Source organism: Dama dama, chromosome 26 (assembly GCF_033118175.1).
Source record: "Dama dama isolate Ldn47 chromosome 26, ASM3311817v1, whole genome shotgun sequence".
Lineage (NCBI taxonomy): Eukaryota > Metazoa > Chordata > Mammalia > Artiodactyla > Cervidae > Dama > Dama dama.
Genome location: NC_083706.1, coordinates 43,188,265 through 43,207,321, shown reverse-complemented (window position 1 = coordinate 43,207,321; position 19,057 = coordinate 43,188,265). Strand labels below are relative to the sequence as shown.

The 19,057-nt window shown below is 38.8% G+C and overlaps 1 protein-coding gene across 1 annotated transcript in view; it reads right to left on the bottom strand.

The window, feature by feature from the left end:
* ESR1 (estrogen receptor 1) overlaps positions 1-19,057 on the bottom strand; it is a 271,737-nt gene that overhangs the window by 190,410 nt on the left and 62,270 nt on the right. The window contains exon 3 of the mRNA XM_061130593.1: positions 7,412-7,528. Within this exon, the coding sequence (XP_060986576.1) occupies positions 7,412-7,528 (117 nt within the window). The remainder of the gene's footprint in view (positions 1-7,411; positions 7,529-19,057) is intronic.

Here is a 19,057-nt window from a genome sequence, read left to right as displayed (position 1 = left end):
CAAGTCTATTAGTGCCATTTTTTTCAACAGCATTTACTCACTTTCTGTCTCTGGGTTCCTTTTTGGTAATTTTCATATTTCAAACTTTTTCTTTAATATTATATTTGTTATGGTGAACTGTAATCAGTGATTTTCGATGTCACTTTTATGACTCGCTAAAGACTCAGATCAAATTGGATAATAAAAAAGCAAGAGAATTTCAGAAAAACATCTACTTCTGCTTTACTGACTACACCAAAGCCTTTGACTGTGTGGATCACGCCAAACTGTGGAAAATTCTGAAAGAGATGGGAATACCAGACCACCAACTGGCCTCCTGAGAAATCTGTATGCAGGTCAAGAAGCAACAGTTAGAATCGGACATGGAACAACAGACTGGTTCCAAATTAGGAAAGGAGTTCTTCAAGGCTGTATTTTGTCACCTTGCTTATTTAACTTACATGCAGAGTACATCATGTGAAATGCTGGGCTGGATGAAGCAATAGCTAGAATCCAGATTGCCGGGAGAAATATCAATAACCTCAAATATGCAGATGACACCACCCTTAAGGCAGAAAGTGAAGAGGAACTAAAGAACTTCTTGATGAAAGGGAAAGAGGTGAAAAGACAGCCCTCAGATTGGGAGAAAATAATAGCAAACGAAGCAACAGACAAAGGATTAATCTCAAAAATATACAAGCAACTCCTGCAGCTCAACTCCAGAAAAATCAATGACCCAATCAAAAAATGGGCCAAAGAACTAAACAGACATTTCTCCAAAGAAGACATACAGATGGCTAACAAACACATGAAAAGATGCTCAACATCACTCATTATCAGAGAAATGCAAATCAAAACCACAATGAGGTACCATTACACGCCAGTCAGGATGCTGCTATCCAAAAGTCTACAAGCAATAAATGCTGGAGAAGGTGTGGAGAAAAGGGAACCCTCTTACACTGTTGGTGGGAATGCAAACTAGTACAGCCACTGTGGAGAACAGTGTGGAGAGTTCTTAAAAAACTGGAATTAGAACTGCCATATGACCCAGCAATCCCACTTCTGGGCATACACACCGAGGAAACCAGATCTGAAAGAGACACATGCACCCCAATGTTCATTGCAGCACTGTTTATAATAGCCAGGACATGGAAGCAACCTAGATGCCCATCAGCAGACGAATGGATAAGGAAGCCGTGGTACATATACACCATGGAATATTACTCAGCCATTAAAAAGAATTCATTTGAATCAGTTCTAATGAGATGGATGAAGCTGGAGCCCATTATACAGAGTGAAGTAAGCCAGAAAGATAAAGAACATTACAGCATACTAACGCATATATATGGAATTTAGAAAGATGGTAATGATAACCCTATATGCAAAACAGAAAAAGAGACACAGATGTACAGAACAGACTTTTGGACTCTGTGGGAGAAGGCGAGGGTGGGATGTTTCGAGAGAACAGCATCGAAACATGTATATTATCTATGGTGAAACAGATCACCAGCCCAGGCTGGATGCATGAGACAAGTGCTCAGGCCTGGTGCACTGGGAAGACCCAGAGGAATCAGGTGGAGAGGGAAGTGGGAGGGGGGATCGGGATGGGGAATACATATAAATCCATGGCTGATTCATGTCAATGTATGACAAAAACCACTACAATATTGTAAAGTAATTAGCCTCCAACTAATAAAAATAAATGAAAAAAAATTTAAAAATTAAAAAAAATCAAATCAAATCAAAATACCAGTGGGGGGCGGGGGGAAAGAAAGTGAAAGAGGAGAGTGAAAAAGTTGGCTTAAAGCTCAACATTCGGGAAACTAAGATCATGGCATCTGGTCCCATCACTTCATGGCAAATAGATCGGGAAACAATGGAAACAGTGAGAGGTTTTTTTTGGGAGGGGGGGTGCTCCAAAATCACTGCAGATGGTTAATGCAGCCATGAAATTAAAAGATGGTTGCTCCTTGGAAGAAAAGCTGTGACCAACATAGAAAACATTAAAAAACAGAGACATTACTTTGCCAACAAATGTCCATCTAGTCAAAGCTACAATTTTTCTAGTAGTCATATATGGATGTAAGAGTTGGACCATAAAGAAAGTTGAGCACTGAAGAGCTGATGCTTCTGAACTGTGGTGTTGGAGAAGACTCGTGAGAGTCCCTTGGACTGCCAGATCAAACCAGTCAATCTCGTAAAGGAAATCAGTCCTGAATATTCATTGGAAGGACTGATGCTGAAACCGAAGCTCCAATACTTTGGCCACCTGATGCGAAGAAATGACTCATTGGAAAAGACCCTGAGCTGGAAAAGACTGAAGGCAGGAGAAGGGAATGACAGAGCAACAGAGGATGATGGACTTGATGGACATGAGTTTGAGTAAGCTCCAGGAGTTGTGATGGACAGCTAAGCCTGGCGTGCTGCAGTCCATGGGGTCTCAAAGAGTCAGTCAAGACTGAGCGACTGAACTGAACTGAATTGAAAGGCTGAGAGGATGGCTAGCTTTTTTTTTTAGCACTAATGTATTTCTTAATTGGGCTTTCCAGGTGACTCAGTGGTAAAGAATCCACTTGCAACGCAGGAGACATGGAGTAGACATCTTGGTCAGGAAGATCCCCTGGACAAGGAAATGGCAACCACTCTAGTAATCCTGCCTGGGAAATCCCAAGGACGAAGAAGCCTAGTGGGCTACAGTCCATGGGGTTGCGGAAGAGTCAGATGCAACTTAGTAACTAAATAACAACGAACATTTCTTAACTAGGTATGTACATTATTTTAGACATAATACTATTATACACTTAATAGAGTAGACTGTACTGTAGACATATCTTTTACATGCACTGGAAACCAAAAAAATTTTTTTTTCTGTGACTCGCTTTATTGTGATATTTACCTCATCGTAGCGGTTTGGAACCAACCCTGAAATATCTCCAAGGGCTGCCTGTAACCACTAACTAACACTTGTGTGGTACTTTAATAAGTACTTCACAGGAATTGTGATCTTTACAAGAAACTTGTTAAGTACAAATTGTTTATTTTTATTTTACATCTGAGGATAATGAAACTCAATAAAAATGTTAACAGGATTGCTCAGCAAGTCTGAGGAAAAGCCAGTATTTGGACCAAGAATTCCATCTCTGAAGTTTTCCCCTTTCATCAAACCAAGATAGAAATGCCAAGTTCTTGTATAATAACATATACTTTGAAAGTCAGATGATCTGAGTAACACTCTGGGTTGAACTAAACCCAGTAGTGACTGGCCAAAACTCTGAGCTTCCACTGACCGATGGTCTTCCATTCTCATCTATCTTCCATCCTGGTCTTACCTTGCCTTAGGGACTTTTATTTGCCACTTGATGAGCAAACGTCCTCTTTGTATAGTGAGGGTACTGATGCAAGGGACTGGGTGTTTATTCATGTTTGCAGTCTCTGTAGTAGCTCACCCCTAAACAGTCCTAAACTAATAACTATTTAAATGAACTATGCCATTAATTTATGGGGAAGAAAATTCTTGAACACTCACTTTGTGACTTGTTTAGTGCTAGATCAGTAAACAGGACAGAGAGAGCAGCCCTCACCACTGTGGAGGTCATGAACAGATGTTGAACAACGAACAATAACAGTAACGAGAATTCAGGCAAGAGTTGTCTGCTGTGAAAGGGAGAATACAAGGGGCTAATGTAGAGTGAGGCAACAGGGGAAGAAAAGAAAGTGAAAGTCGCTCAGTCGTGTCCAACTCTTTGCGACCCCATAGACTATAGAGTCCATGGAATTCTCTAGGCCAGAACACTGGAGTGGGTAGCCTTTCCCTACTCCAGGGGATCTTCTCAACCCAGGGATCGAATCCAGGTCTCCCGCATTGCAGGTGGATTCTTTACCAGCTGAGCCACAAGGGAAGCCCAATGCAACAGAAAGCCTCTCCCTAAAGAACAGACATTTAATCTGCCACTTAAGGTTGAAGAGGAGGGAGACAGATGAAAAGGAAAATGCAAGCTAGGCAGAGTAAACCAGCACTGGTACTATGATGCGCAAGAGCATCCCCTAAAGCACCTCTTAAATCCTGCATCCTACCGAACCATTTTGCCTCAGGACCAAATCTAACAATGATGTTGGGATTTTTAGGGTACAGCAGGTATCATAAGAGATTCAAATAATTTCTTTGTGTAGATAAACCATGCACTCTTTTGGATCTCTAAAAAATAATAAACATATTAAGCCTTGCTCTAAAAGTAAGGGATAAGTTTGTGGTTCTCTCTCTTTTATCTGAAATGAAACATTTTATTTCATATGTAGAGATTCAATACTATAATTGGTCTCTAGCGTGGTTCAGAAACTGGATTCTTGTGAAACCAGTAGGAAAACATTGTAAAGATTTACTTAGTCACAGCTGTTCTTTACAAGTAGTTTCTGATTTTATAGTTGGTTGTAACTGTACTTCCAGCTGTAAATTAAGTCTTTATTGGGTGGGATTTGGGGGTTACACAAGATGTTATAAGGTTATGTGTGCTAGCCCATAATTTAAAAGTAATATAAATTACATTGCTTTATGGCAAACACTATACACATAATTAAAATGAGATGTTCTCACAGTCTATGGTTTTATAATTTTAAAGCCTGCCATAAAACTTATACACATCTATAAACTGCCAGAAAGACACATGTTTTCATTTTATGTAGACGGCTACTAACAAATGCTAAGGAATCTTATGGGAAATTGTTATGGACTGAATTGTGTCTCCTCAAAAAAATCAAATTGAAGCCTTAACCCTAGTACTTCAAAACAGTACTAAATTTGGATATAGGCTCTTTAAAAATGTAATGAAGATTAAATGAGGCCCTAAGGATGGGGTCCTAATCCAACACGACTGGTGTCCCTAAAAGAAGAGAAAACACACACACATACACACACACCAGGGATACACACACAGAGAGAAAAAGGCCATGTGAGGGCAGAGAGAGAAGGGGACCATCTTCAACTAAGGGGAAAGGTCTAGGGTGAAACCAAACCTGCTAACAGCTTGATCTTGGACTTCCAGTCTTCAGAGCCATGAGATATCAATTTCTACGTTTAAGCCACCCAGTCTATAGATTTTGTTATAGCAGGCTCAGAAAACTGATACAGTAGCAGACTAACACATATATATTTTGCAGCCATAAATATACATGTACAAGAATATGCATATGCACTTAGATTGACTATGTGCAGTAATTATCCAAAGTCCCATTTGAAAACAGTGGGGAGATTTTTATTATGTCTTTGCATGTCAGATTTTTTGTTAGATTAAAAATGGGTATGCATAATTTATATTTATGCAGCCAGACTGTATCTGGATGTTAATTAGGAAAAACAGAATTGTTTCTATGAAGTGGGGTCAATGTATGGGTACCCTCAAAGGAAAAAAAAAATGTCTTGGACCTATTTACAAGTTGATTATTCCGGCTTTTAGAGAGAATTTAAGAGGCTGGGCTTACAGGTGGGATGCATGAGACAAGTGCTCGGGCCTGGTGCACTGGGAAGACCCAGAGGAATCGGGTGGAGAGGGAGGTGGGAGGGGGGATCAGGATGGGGAATACGTGTAAATCTATGGCTGATTCTTATCAATGTATGACAAAACCCACTGAAATGTTGTGAAGTAATTAGCCTCCAACTAATAAAAAAAATTTAAAAAAAAAATAAAGAATAAAAAAAAAAAAAAGAGGCTGGGCTTAATCTACCTATAATTGCCAAAGAAGAATATTAAACTTGGACTCACTCTTTCAAATTAAACTTTTTACATGTAGCTGTTATATTCCTGTCACTTATTAAGTCACCTTAAGAAGCTTTTTGTGAGTTTAATTAAGCCTGACTAATTCTCCAACAGTACAAAGAAAGAGGAATTCCTTAAATATTTAATCCCTTTATGACTCAAAGTGTCATTTTCTGAATGTGACTGCTAAATTCTTGGAATTAATTACCCTTTGAATTAAAGTTGCTTTTTCAGACTCTCAAGACATATAGTCACAGCTCACACAATGTGTAAATTCAACATTTCATCTGTTCATCAAGAGAATTTATTCCAAAGGTTGTATTCAAAAATCTCAACCTAGTAGGTTTATTAATGACCACTAACTAAGGGATCTTTGCCTATAAGCTCAATTATATAATCATCAAGCATGATTGCTGGTTTTTCCACTGCCTCCCACTTTGTTCAAGTATTAATGAGTTAAAGGTTAGCTGTCCTCTATCTGCACAATCACTAATCTTTGTCATGGCAACTTTGCTCTCCTTAACTAATCTCCAGCCTCCTCTCCAGAAAGCTTTTCCCCATTATGCTCAGCAGGCAGCACCATCAGAGGTCTGTCTCTCTTTGTGCATGCTGTGCAAAGTCGCTCAGTCATGTCCGACTCTTTGCCACCCCGTGGACTGCAGCCCGCCAGGCTCCTCTGTCCCTGGGATTCTCTAGGCAAGAATGCTGGAGTGGGTTGCCATTTCCTCCTTCAGGGGATCTTCCCGAACCAGGGATCAAACCTGTGTCTCTTACATCTCCTGTATTGGCAGGTGGGTTCTTTACCACTAGCGCCACCTGGGAAGCCTTATATTACCCTAAAACACTGGATGCGCCCATTCCTTTATTTACACATTTCCTCTTTGTTCTCTCCCAGTATTTTGAAGGCTATTCAAGACTAAAAGTGCTCTTCAAAAGCAGATTCCAAAGAATACAAGGAGATCAATGAGGCTACCATATTTATGGGGCACCTAATACCCCCAGAACAAGACACTGGATTCCTGTATAAGAAACCTGGAAGACTGGATACATGAGGAGACAGGAAGCCATGCATACACACAGAGACACAAGCACAAGTCCCAGCTACCTCGTGATGGTTTGTGCTTGGAAATCACTGCATTGTCCCCAGCACCACGCTAGACACTGAGATCATGGGAGCAGCTGGCTAACTCAACTTACACAGAAGAAAGCTGCCTGTCAATTGAAATTCAAATTTCCTAAGGAGTATGAAGGGATTGAAAGATTATAAATTAGCTCTTTGGCTTTTACATAGACAAGTCTCAACGAAGTGAAAGTTGCTTCCCAGATATCATGATTTGGCATTAGCAATATAAAACAGTAACTGAAAAATATTTCTAGAACAACTCATTAAGCAGTTTTCCTTTCCTTCCACCACCACCTCCCACACATCTTTGATTTTAAACATCATTATTTACATTAAAAATATGAAACACAAAATGGCATGCTCAAATTTCTTATTTTTTTAAGAACATGTGTTATAAAATACTTTCATTGCAAAGAAAAATAAGAATAGGAAAAAAATTAATTAGAAGAGAAATCACTCCACTCCCACAGTTACCAGAATGGAAACAGCCAGCAGTGGGTGATGGACAAGGACATCGTGGCAGGTGGGAAGGTGGGTGCCCTGGGTCCAAGGTACCTACCCCCTTTCATCATGCCCACTTCGTAGCACTTTCGTAGCCGGCAGGCCTGACAGCTCTTCCTCCTATTTTTATCAATTGTGCACTGGTTGGTGGCCGGACACATGTAGTCATTATGTCCTATGAAAAGCAAGAGGACAGAATTAGTATTATTTCAGGAAATTTACCTGGTCTGAATCTATAGGGAATGTACAGGGAAGCTGTCAGGAGGAGGTTTTCCATCATCACTTACTTGACTTTCCCATGTTGCTACCCTCAACCCATTGCTTTTTGAAGGGTTAAAAAAAAAAAACACCTCTCCTAGACTGAATTTCTGCCTCTCCCACTTGCTTTGAGAGTTCTTTGTGAAAATTCACTTTGGTTCACATAGCCTATATTTGGGGGCATAATGTTTTATATATATCCACAAAGTTAAGCTTTCTTAGTAGATAAAGTTTTGTTTGGTTGGTTGGTTTTTTTGTCTCAGGCCACCCATCAAAATCGTTGTCCCAATAAAGTCGTTAGAACTTTCAGACAGAGAGTTTCAAAACGCTCTTTCTTAAAATATAATTTAAAGATTCTTTAAGCAGCTCTACCTCAGATATGCAGATAACACCACCCTTATGGCAGAAAGTGAAGAACTAAAGAGCCTCTTGATGAAAGTGAAAGAGGAGAGTGGAAAAGTTGGCTTAAAACTCAACATTCAGAAAACTAAGATCATGGCTTCTGGTCCCATCACTTCATGGCAAATAGATGGGGAAACAGTGGAAACAGTGGCTGACTTTATTTTTCTGGGCTCCAAAATCACTTCAGATGGCAACTGCAGCCATGAAATTAAAAGACGCTTACTCCTTGGAAGGAAAGTTATGACCAACCTGGACAGCATATTAAAAAGCAGAGACATAACTTTGCCAACAAAGGTCCGTCTCATCAAGGCTATGGTTTTTCCAGTAGTCATGTATGGATGTGAGAGTTGGACTGTAAAGAAAGCTGAGTGCAGAAGAATTGATGCTTTGGAACTGTGGTGTGGGAGAAAACTCTTGAGAGTCCTTTGGACTGCAAGGAAATCCGAACAGTCAATCTTAAAGGAGATCAGTCCTGGGTGTTCCTTGGAAGGACTGATTTTGAAGCTGAAACTCCAATACTTTGGCCACCTGATGCAAAGAGCTGACTCATTTGAAAAGTCCCTGATGCTGGGAAAGATTGAGGGCAGGAGGAGAAGGGGACAACAGAGGATGAGATGGTTGGATGGCATCACCAACTCAATGGACATGGGTTTGGGTGAAATCTGCGAGTTGGTGATGGACAGGGAGGCCTGGTGTGCTGCAGTTCATGGGGTCACAAAGAGTCAGACACGACTGAGCGACTGAACTGAACTGAACTGAACTAAGCAGCTCTCCAAATGCAGCACAGAACACCTAAATTTAAGTCAGGAATGGTAGACTGGGGCAGTGGCCAAGTTCATCCTTTAAATTAATAAATTTGTCCATCACTTACTAACTGAAGGACACTGAACAGGTTAGTTAATATCCCTAAATCACACTTCCCCGCTCTAACCTAGAAAATACAATGGCACCCACTATATAACATCATATACATTATAAAGTAAGACACATACTATGAGAACACATGTCCCAGTTAATTTTTAGCCTGGTGCCCTGGGTCTGGCAAACACTGAATGAATATTTAGTTGTTGCTGCTGCTATTTCACTCTAAATCCTCTTTTTTTTCTCTTGTTTACTGAATCTCTCTCACTCAAAGGCTTCTTTCTCACTGGCTTTTATCACATCAGGCAGGTCTGTCCCACAAAAATGTTCCCCCTGAACCCACAACACTCGCCAACTTCTATCCTGCCCCTCCTTCTCAGCTCAGCTCCTCACAGATGTCTACACCAGAGGTCTTCTTCCTCCTTTTTCTCCTGCCTGCCTCAATCACATCCATCTGCTTTCCACTTTTGTTGCTCCACAAACACAGCTTCCTAGAAACCATCCACGACTTCAGTGGCTGAGTTCAACAGCCACTTTCAACCCACTTCATGCTTGACCCATCAGAAGCGTCTGACAGTTCCTCCTTCCTCTTGAAATATGGTTTCCCCTCGGCTTTTGTAACACAAAATGCTCCTAGCGCTCTCTTTACCTCCCAGGCTGGGGCTTCCCAGAGTTTGGAGATTTGCCTCCCTCCATCCAACAATAATCCAGAGATGCCTGGGGCTCAACATCCAGCCCTTTTCTCTTCCTGTGACCCTGAATTCTCCCACCAGAAAATTCTGCCCCACATCTACGGCTTTCATCGCCACTAAACGCAGATGACTCACAGACTTAAACTGCCACATGAAGTTTCTGCTCTAAGATTTGGAAGTCATCTCCATTCCTCTACCCATCAGAAGAAGTCTGTTGATAATGTGCAGAATATTAAATTTCACAAATCAAAAAGTATCATGAGCATAGTTATATAAAGAAGCCCTTTTATATATAAGTCTAAATTCTTATGCCTCTTTGGAAAACAACCAGAATTGAGACTAAATAGATGATATGTACAGTTTTTAAATGTGTTCCATTCACAAAAAAGGTAAGTGTATATATGACCTTCTAATTCAGATTCTCTAAGTTTCTATTTTCTCATTTACTAAGGGCAAGCCAGAACATGTAGTGAAACTGCAGACCTCTTTGTTCTTTATTTAATTTAACGGTCAGTCCAATTAAAGTAGGGTGCGGTGGGGAATTGACAAGAAATACTGGTCTCATAAGACTTGATTCTCTATCTTCAGATATACATTATAAAAGCCATTGTATAAACAAGCTTCAGATTAAATTAACATGTGCATTTTCCTCTATTGCATAATATGAAACAACAAACTAGTCAACAGAGTTGAAATTTTGTAACTTTAGTAAAAGACCACACACTGTCTCAAACACCCAAGCATAGTTATGTTTAGAATCTTCCCTATTAACAGAGACAAACTGAAGAGATAATAGATCTAGAAATAAAATTTACCTGGGCAGATGTAAACTCTAAGTAAAAGGTATATTCTTCTGACACGTCAAAGAAACTCTTAGTGTTTCATCTCCTATGATGTTTGTGCAGGACATGTTGACTTATTTTAACTCTTAAAAATTAGTTTATATTTAGCCTCAGAAGAAAACAGTCAACACTCATTTGAATAAAAAAATTACTTTGATTCAGTTTCTCTCCCAAAAGCCAGATGTTTTGCAAGCCAGAAGATGGGAGAACTGAATTGGGTTAGAAGTCACTTGGTTAAATCTTATGTTTGGATTGGCCAGGCATCATAGATATGTACCTTTACAAAACCAAATGAAGTTCTTGAACTAACATGTTTAATAGGCAAAACATTCTGGGTTTGTACAATCAAATTCATCCCTTAACAAGAATTAAAATAGAGGCACAATAGAATCACAGTTGTAATGCCAACCTTTTGTGACAAAGCTGGGTTTTCTCCTGCCTAAACTACATTAAAATTTAGAATTGACAAATTGGCAACAAGAAATAATTAATAAGTATGTCTTTGATCTATACATTTAAAACAAATTTTTCTTAACCAAACGCCATTAACCACTATTTGTCAGTCTTCAACTTACATCAGAAAAAAGAAAAACAAAAATTTTTGTTGCCTAATGAGTATAATTTGGTCAAGATGTGTTCTTAAAGCAACTGATTAAAGTTTCTTTAAGAAGAAACTTCTGTTTAAAGGTTATTATTTGATCCTGTGAAAATAATGCAAGAGAAAAATCTTACGGAAATCGAGTTCATTTAATACTCACAACAACTGTATTGATGAAACATACAGTGTCTGCCAAAGAGACTGAAGAACTCTGTGTACCTATGACCAAATCAGCCCAAAAGTTCCTCTTGTACAGAATATGAAGTGCAAGAGGACAGATCCATGATGTGAGCTGCAGGTGAAGGTTTGGAGAAATAATCTCATTATTGTCTTGGCTACAAAAAAGGAAAAACAAAGCCTTTGGGCTAATGCAGGGTTTGAATAATAGGAAGTCTAAGTCCGATGCCTGAAACAGGGCACTGGGGACAACTCAGAGGAATGGAATGGGGAGGGGGCTGGGAGGGGGGTTTGGGATGGGGGACACATGTACACCCGTGACTGATTCATGTCAATGTATGGCAAAAACCACCACGATATTGTAAAGTAATTAGCCTCCAATTGAAAAAAGTTAATTAATTTTAAAAAATGAAAAAAAAAATAGGAAATGGGGAGGAGATAAGGCTAACGAACCATGAGCAGGCAGAGTGGGGAGAGGAATCACCAGGAATAACCTGTGAGCAGGAATAACCTGTGAGCAGGAATCACCAGACTCACCCTCAGCTCTAGGGGCAACAGAAGGGTTAACACAGAGCTTCCCCCCAAGACTCTCTGGGATTCTTTCCCGTGACTTTTTCTTTTCCCTTTTCTTTTTATTTTCCCTCTTTCAGCTATTTTTGCATTATTATCAGCATAAAGAAAAGCCTATTAGTTACAAAACAAAGCAATGGTCCATATTCAGAGAATGAAGAGAAATATAAAACCAGACCAAATTAAAACAAGGGCAATGTGGAGAAAAGGGAACCCTCAAGCTCTGTTGGTGGGAATGCAAACTGGTGCAGCCACCATGGAAAACATAGTGTGGGGGTTCCTCAAGATATTAAAATAGAGCTACCTTACAGTTCAGCAATACCACCTCTGGACATGTATGCAAAGAAAATGAAATCATTATCTTGAAATATCTGTACATGTTTACGGCAGCATTATTCACACTAGCCAAAGTATGGAAACAACCTATGTCTGCTGACAGATGAACGGATGAGGAGAATGTGCAACAGAGACTTCCCTGGTAGTCCAGTGGTGAAAACTCCATGCTATCAATGCAGAGGGTGCAGGTTCAATCCCTGGTGGGGGAACTAAAATTTCACATGGCACAGGACATGGCCAAAGGATAAAAAGATGAAAAAATAGAAAATGTGGAATACTCTCTGCCCTTATAGGTGCACTGGGAAGACCCAGAGGGATGGGATGGGGAGGGAGGCGGGAGGGGGGATCGGGATGGGGAACACATGTAAATCCATGACTGATTCATGTCAATGTATGGCAAAAACCACTACAATATTGTAAAGTAATTAGCCTCCAACTAATAAAAATAAATGAAAATAAATAAATAAATAAAAATACTCTCATTTTCAACAATATGGATGAGCCTGGATGGGAGGTGGGGGTGGAGGGTGTTAAATTAAATGAAACAAGCCAGACAGAGAAAGATAAATACTGCATGGTATCACTTATATGTGGAACCTAGAAAAAAAGTCAAACTCATAGAAACAGAATGGAAAAGTGATTGCCAGAGGCCAGAGGAGAGAGAAATGGGGAGAAGCTGGTAAAAGAGAACAAACTTTCAGTTATAAGATGAATAAGGTCTCCAGATTTAATGTACAATATGGTGACTATAGTTGATAGTGCTGTTTCTTGTTGAACTGAAATTTTCTCAGAGAGTACAACTGAAATATTCTCACAAAAAGGAAAAAAAATAACAGAAAAATAAAAAGTAAATATATGAGGTGAAGGATGTGTTAACTAATTCAAAGGAGAGAAATCCTTTCACAAAGCATATGTATCATACAATCACAATGCACATTTTAAATATCTCACAATTTTCTTTGTCAATTATGCTTCAATAAAGCTGAAAAATTAAAACAAGCAGTAGCCTGAGAAGAATTTAATAGTGTATATATTTCCCTTGGTCACCCTTGGCCCTCAGTACATTCTGGACCAAATCTCTTTACTAAGCTTCACACTTATATCCACCTACCCCGAGTTCATTTACTTATTTTTAAAAAAATTTTTAAACAAATTGAAGTATAGTTGATTTACAATGTTGTGCCAACCCCCGTCCATTTAGACTCAACTATCTCACAGACTTTTCAAGAGGGATGTGTCCCAAACATAACTGACCATCCTCTTTCCTCACCCACCTGTTCCTCTTCACCACCACACCATGAAGCCTGAAACATGGGTGTTGTTCTCAACTCTACCCTCTTCCTCACTCAACGCCCCCTCCCCCAACACACACACACACACACACACACACACACACACCTATTAAATCCGTTAAAGTTATTTTTCAGAGCAAAATCCATTTTGTCCCGGACCTGTCATCACTGCCGTAACCGCTATCACTTCCTGCCTGCCCCACCCCCCAACCTCTAGTCTTCATTGCCAGTCATGACCCACCATATTGCCAAAAGCATCTTTCTAAAATCACACACCACCACGACCCTATCCTGCTGTAACAATCTGATGCTCCCACGGCTCTAATGATAACATCTAAAAGTCTCAAGACAGCTCACCAAGCCGTTCCTGACCAGCCCTTACCTCCTCTCCTAGTTTTATCCCTCGCCACCATCCAAGTCACATCCCCGGTCTAGCTGAGTCTCTCTGTTCAAACACTCCGTTTGCCTTCTAACCCCCAGGACTTTGCACGTGCCCGTTTCTCTGGTGGGAACACACTTTTCCTACTCAACCCAATTGACTCCTACTCATATTTCAGGTGTCAGTCAGATAGCGCTCCTCTCGAAAATTCTTTCTGCCCTCCAGTGATGTCTGCCTTTCTCCTGTAATAATACCTACCATTGCACTTTAATTGCTATTTCAAACCTCAGGTCACTTTGCTCTGACAAGGAATGGATTACATCTGTCTCATCTGTCACCAGTTATTCTGTGCCCAGCACATTTTCAGGCACACAGTGGAGCTCAATCAGTATCTGCTACCTGAACAAAATGGAATCACTAAGCTCTGCGTTTGTCTCCCTCACCCTCCCAACCCCCTTCATGGAGCATTTGCCTCCTGAGGAGGCAAAACTTAGGTCCATAAAAACAAGGCTTGGTCCTAAGGAGCAAGTCTGCTCTTCAACACTGGATTCGGCCAGACATAAACATAGAGGAGCAGTTCTTCACAGATGCCACAGGTCAAGAAGTGAGAAGTAAGATCTTGGATTACCCATGAATTATTTCCACCACTATTTCTATTCTGATGCCTTGCTGGTTTTCTAAGATGAGCATATTTTATGACTGCCCACAAATTAAAAATCCATATATTCTAATCATTTCAAAACTTGTTCTTTATAGACACGCCTTTGTGAATTTAAATGTTATTTTTTCCTCTAATATATTGGGTGCAGCTTAATACAGTTCATTTTACAAATAGTGATTTCTTTTCAGTGTTTTAACTTGTTTTGAACTTCTACTTTATGACTTTTCTGAAATTCAGTCCTACAAGGTGATTAACAATTTTTTTCCACTCATTTCCCCCCTCCACTGCCATGACTAAGAAAAAAAGAGAGAGAAAAAAAAAAAAAACAGATTTAGCTGAGAAAATAATGGGCCTCTTTTATTATTTCCTAAAGAAAATTAAAATCCTTAGAAATGAATTGTTAATTATTAGTGTGGAAGGAGGCACACCTTAATTGAAGGGTTTCCTGCATATAAAATACATGGACTCTTCAGTAATTGAAGCTAATATACAAAGGATACTACTCATGGCTTACCAGTTGAAAATAAAGACACTTCAAATATTTGCTTCAATCATATTACATAAATCAGAACATCAATTTGCCTCAATAGCAGTTCCAAGATATGTATGTAGTATAATTACTTTTTCTTCTTCTACTTTCTAATTTGTGGAATCAGAAGTTGTATTTGAATTGTCCTTTCCAACTATTTCTCTTACAGACACATTTCAAAAGTCTGAAGAAAGCACACATACAGATTTAAGTCATAACCAGAAAACTTTAAACTACACATCAACTCTTATTTTATGATTTTTTTTAATAAATGAGCTCAATAAGATATACACAGTACTCTGGGGGGGGGGAATGCATTAAAATCAAGAAGACTCTGATGAGGTCAGGCAAAAAGTCAAATATGGAAGGTAGTGAAAGGTAAGGAATAAGCACTTAACATTTTTTATCTCACGTATGAGCATTTAACTAATTATTCATATTTTTAAGATATGAAAATGAATTCTCAAAGATAATCTTCAGTGTTTAAGCAACCACAAATCCAAAAAAGGCCCAAATATAGCCAATCCTATTTAAAAGCCTCATTGGAAGGTTCCAACAAAACAGTATTTCATTTTCAAAGTCCTGTTCTTTTATACCTGGTTAATCCATAAATTTAGCTAACATCTATAAAGCTTAGTTAGCTTTAGAGTCTTTTCATTAAAGGCTTTCACTGACTATTTGCATAAAATTAACTAGCATTTATTAAAATCTGAAGTATCCAAGAGCCATACACAAACTAAGGTGCCAAATAAGATGGAAAAATCAGTATTTCTTTCTCCTTCTAAGAATCCACATACACTTATACAGTTTCAAATTTTATAGGAATCACATCAATGTGATACATGCATGGCCCAAAGGAAGCCTCTAACTTTTCATTTTATCAGTGAAAGATGGTATTTTTCTTGAGGTGTTCAGATACAGAAAACATGTCAAAATACAGTTTTGAGATTTAGCACTGGGAAAATAAGGGTTTGACCATGAATTTTCAAAGCACTGAAATTAAACAAGCAACTACTTCGACCTGAGAGGAGGCCTTCAGGTACTGCCCCTCCTCAGTTTCTTCATTTCACACTCATTCATGAGACTGTCTGACAAAACAGCCTAGAGACTAAGAAAACTGACCCATTTCAGTACTGACTGGGCTCCCCTGGTTGCTCAGACAGTAAAGAATGCGCCTGCAAAGCAGGAGACTGGTACTGACTATGATGCACCAGGCACTGTGTTATACATGGATTAGTTCATTTAATTCCCCAGCAACTCTATGAGGAAGGGATTATATCAATCTCCATTTTACAGATGCAAAACTATGATAAATGTTATAAACTCTGTTCAAAACCACAGAGCAAGCAAGCGGCACAGACAGGTTTTAAAGCAAAGCCTCCCTATTCCAGAGATTGAACTCTTGCATACGTGGAGAGCTCAACATCCCAAAAGGGCAAGACCTTCACTGGGGAACTGTATGTCTACTTTCCAGAGGCAATAATGATCGGATTCTCTGCAGCTGGTGGAGCACTGTATGTTCTCCTTCTTAGGTAGCTCATGCATGAGGAAGTAAAAAGTGAGGAATTAACAGAACCAATGTTATTGTCTTCTATTTAATACATCTGCAAGAAAAAGACTGTGCAAGGCCAAACCAATATTGAATTCTTTTGGCAATAACATTTGACTTAGATGACTGGGATGAAATGAATGGTCCAACTCTCTTGGACATGAGTGTACAGAGGAAGAGAAATCTAACCATCCCTTACACTCCAAGGAAAACACTGACTTCCTGTATTATCGCCATCTACTCCAACCCTGAGTCAGGACTGAAGCTTGATCTCTGCTTAGCAGTCTCCCCGCACACTCATTTACTGTGACCAAAGGAAAGAAGTGTTACAAGAGTTGCTGGGTAGCACTGAAGAATCAGTCCAAACATTGATGTTGTTGGGATCTACCAGCAAAGGGGAAAAGAAGACTGGCAGGGAATCTGTTGTCAAAATGAAAGTTCAAAAGAGTTTTTAATGAAAATGGGGGTGTATGATTTTCACTAAAAAATGAAGAATTTAAAACTATTCAAAGTCATACCAAGAGAAAAAAATCATACCAAAATATGCACTAATCATCTCTGAGTAGTAAAGTAGATGAAGCAGAGAGAAATGTGAAGAGGTTTGAAATAGCTTTGCAAATTCTTAGGGCTAAAGAAGAGGAGGAAGAAGTCAAAGATACTCGCGGTTTGTACCAGTGTGTCTTGAAATCTATTCTATTAATTAGAAAGAGGATCTGATTTTGGAGGCAGATGGGAAAAAGAGGTATAGAACAAGTTTAAACACACTGTATTTAAGATTTCAGTAGCATACCAATTAACAACTACCAAGCAAGCTATTACAAATGCAGTACTGAAGCTTGGGAGCCAAGTCAAAAGGAAGCTGGAAGTTATATAATCCAGAAATTCTACTTTCAGGTATGTGCCCAAAAGAACTAAAAGCAGACTCAAAGAGATATTTGTACACCCATGTTCACAGAAGCATGATTCACTACAGCCGATGAGTGGAAACAATCCAGAAGTCCATTAATAGACAAATGGATAAACAAAATGTGGTATATGTAGCAATCCTCCCACCGTTAACAGAGGATAAGTTCCAAGAACCCCAGCGGGTGCCTGAACCACAGATAGTATATACACCATGCTTTTTTTTTTTTTTTACATACATTCAAATCTATGATAAAATTTAATTTATAAATTAGGCCCAGTAAGAGAATACCCAAATTACTAGCATCTATATTCTTGCTCTTTAGAACCATTATTAGGTACAATAAGAGTTACTCAAATACAAGTACCACAGTACCTCGACAGTCAACCTGATATGCCAGATGACTGCTGAGTGACTAACAGTGGGATACACTAGATAAAGGGAAGATTCACATCACTGGGCAGGACAAAGTTGGACAGCAAAACAGTTCATCTCATTACTCACAACTACATACAACTTAAAACTTGTGAATTGTTTATTTCTGGAACTTTCTGTTTAATATTTCCAGACCAAGGTTAACCACAGAGATATCTGAAACCAAAGAAAGTAAAATTTCAGATAAGGAGGGACTACTATACATAGAATGGAGTTATATTCAAGCTTAAAAAGGAAGATTTTTTAAAATTTTTATTTTATATTGGAATATAGTTGATTTACAGTGTTGTGTTAGTTTGTGGTGTAGAGCAAAGTTATTTAGGTATACATATATAAAATTCTATTCCTTTTCAGATTCTTTTTCCATATTATAGAGAATTAAGTAGAATTCCCTGTGCTATGCAGCAGGTCCTTGCTGATTATCAATTTTATATAGTGTATATATGTTAATCCCAACCTCATAATCTATCCCTGCCTCCCACCTTTCCCCTTTACTAACCATAAATTTGTTTTCTAAGTCTATAAGTCTGTTTCCATTTTGTAAATACATTCATCTGTATTATTTTTTTTAAAGATTCTGCATATAAGCAGTATCATATATTTTTCTTCCTCTGTCTGACTTACTTCACTTGCATTGATAATCCCTAGGTCCATCCATGTTGCTGCAAATGGCATTATTTCTTTTTATTTTATTGCCAAGTAGTAGTTCATTGTTTATATGTACTACATCTTTTTTACCCAGTCATCTGTTGGACATTTAGGTTGCTCCCATGTCCTGGCTATTGTAAACAGTGCTGCAGTGAACATGGGAGCATATGTCTCTTTTACGATTTTCTCTGGCTATATGCCCAGGCTTGGGATTGCTAGATCATACTGCAACTCTATTTTTAGTTTTTTAAAAAACCTCCATATTGTTTTCCATAGTGGCTGCACAAATTTGCATTTCCACCAACATTGTAAGAGGGTTTCTTTTTCTCCAGCATTTATTGTTTGCAGATTTTTGATGATGGCCATTCTGACAGGTGTCAGGTGATACCTCATTATAGTTTTGATTTGCATTTCTATAATTAACAATGTTGAGCATCTTGCCATGTACTTTTTGGCCACCTGTATGTTTTCTATTGAGAAAAAGTCTATTTAGATCTTCTGCCTGTTTTTTTTTTTTTTTTTTGCTTGGGTTTTTTGTTCTTTTTGATATTGAGCTGCATGAGCTATTTAT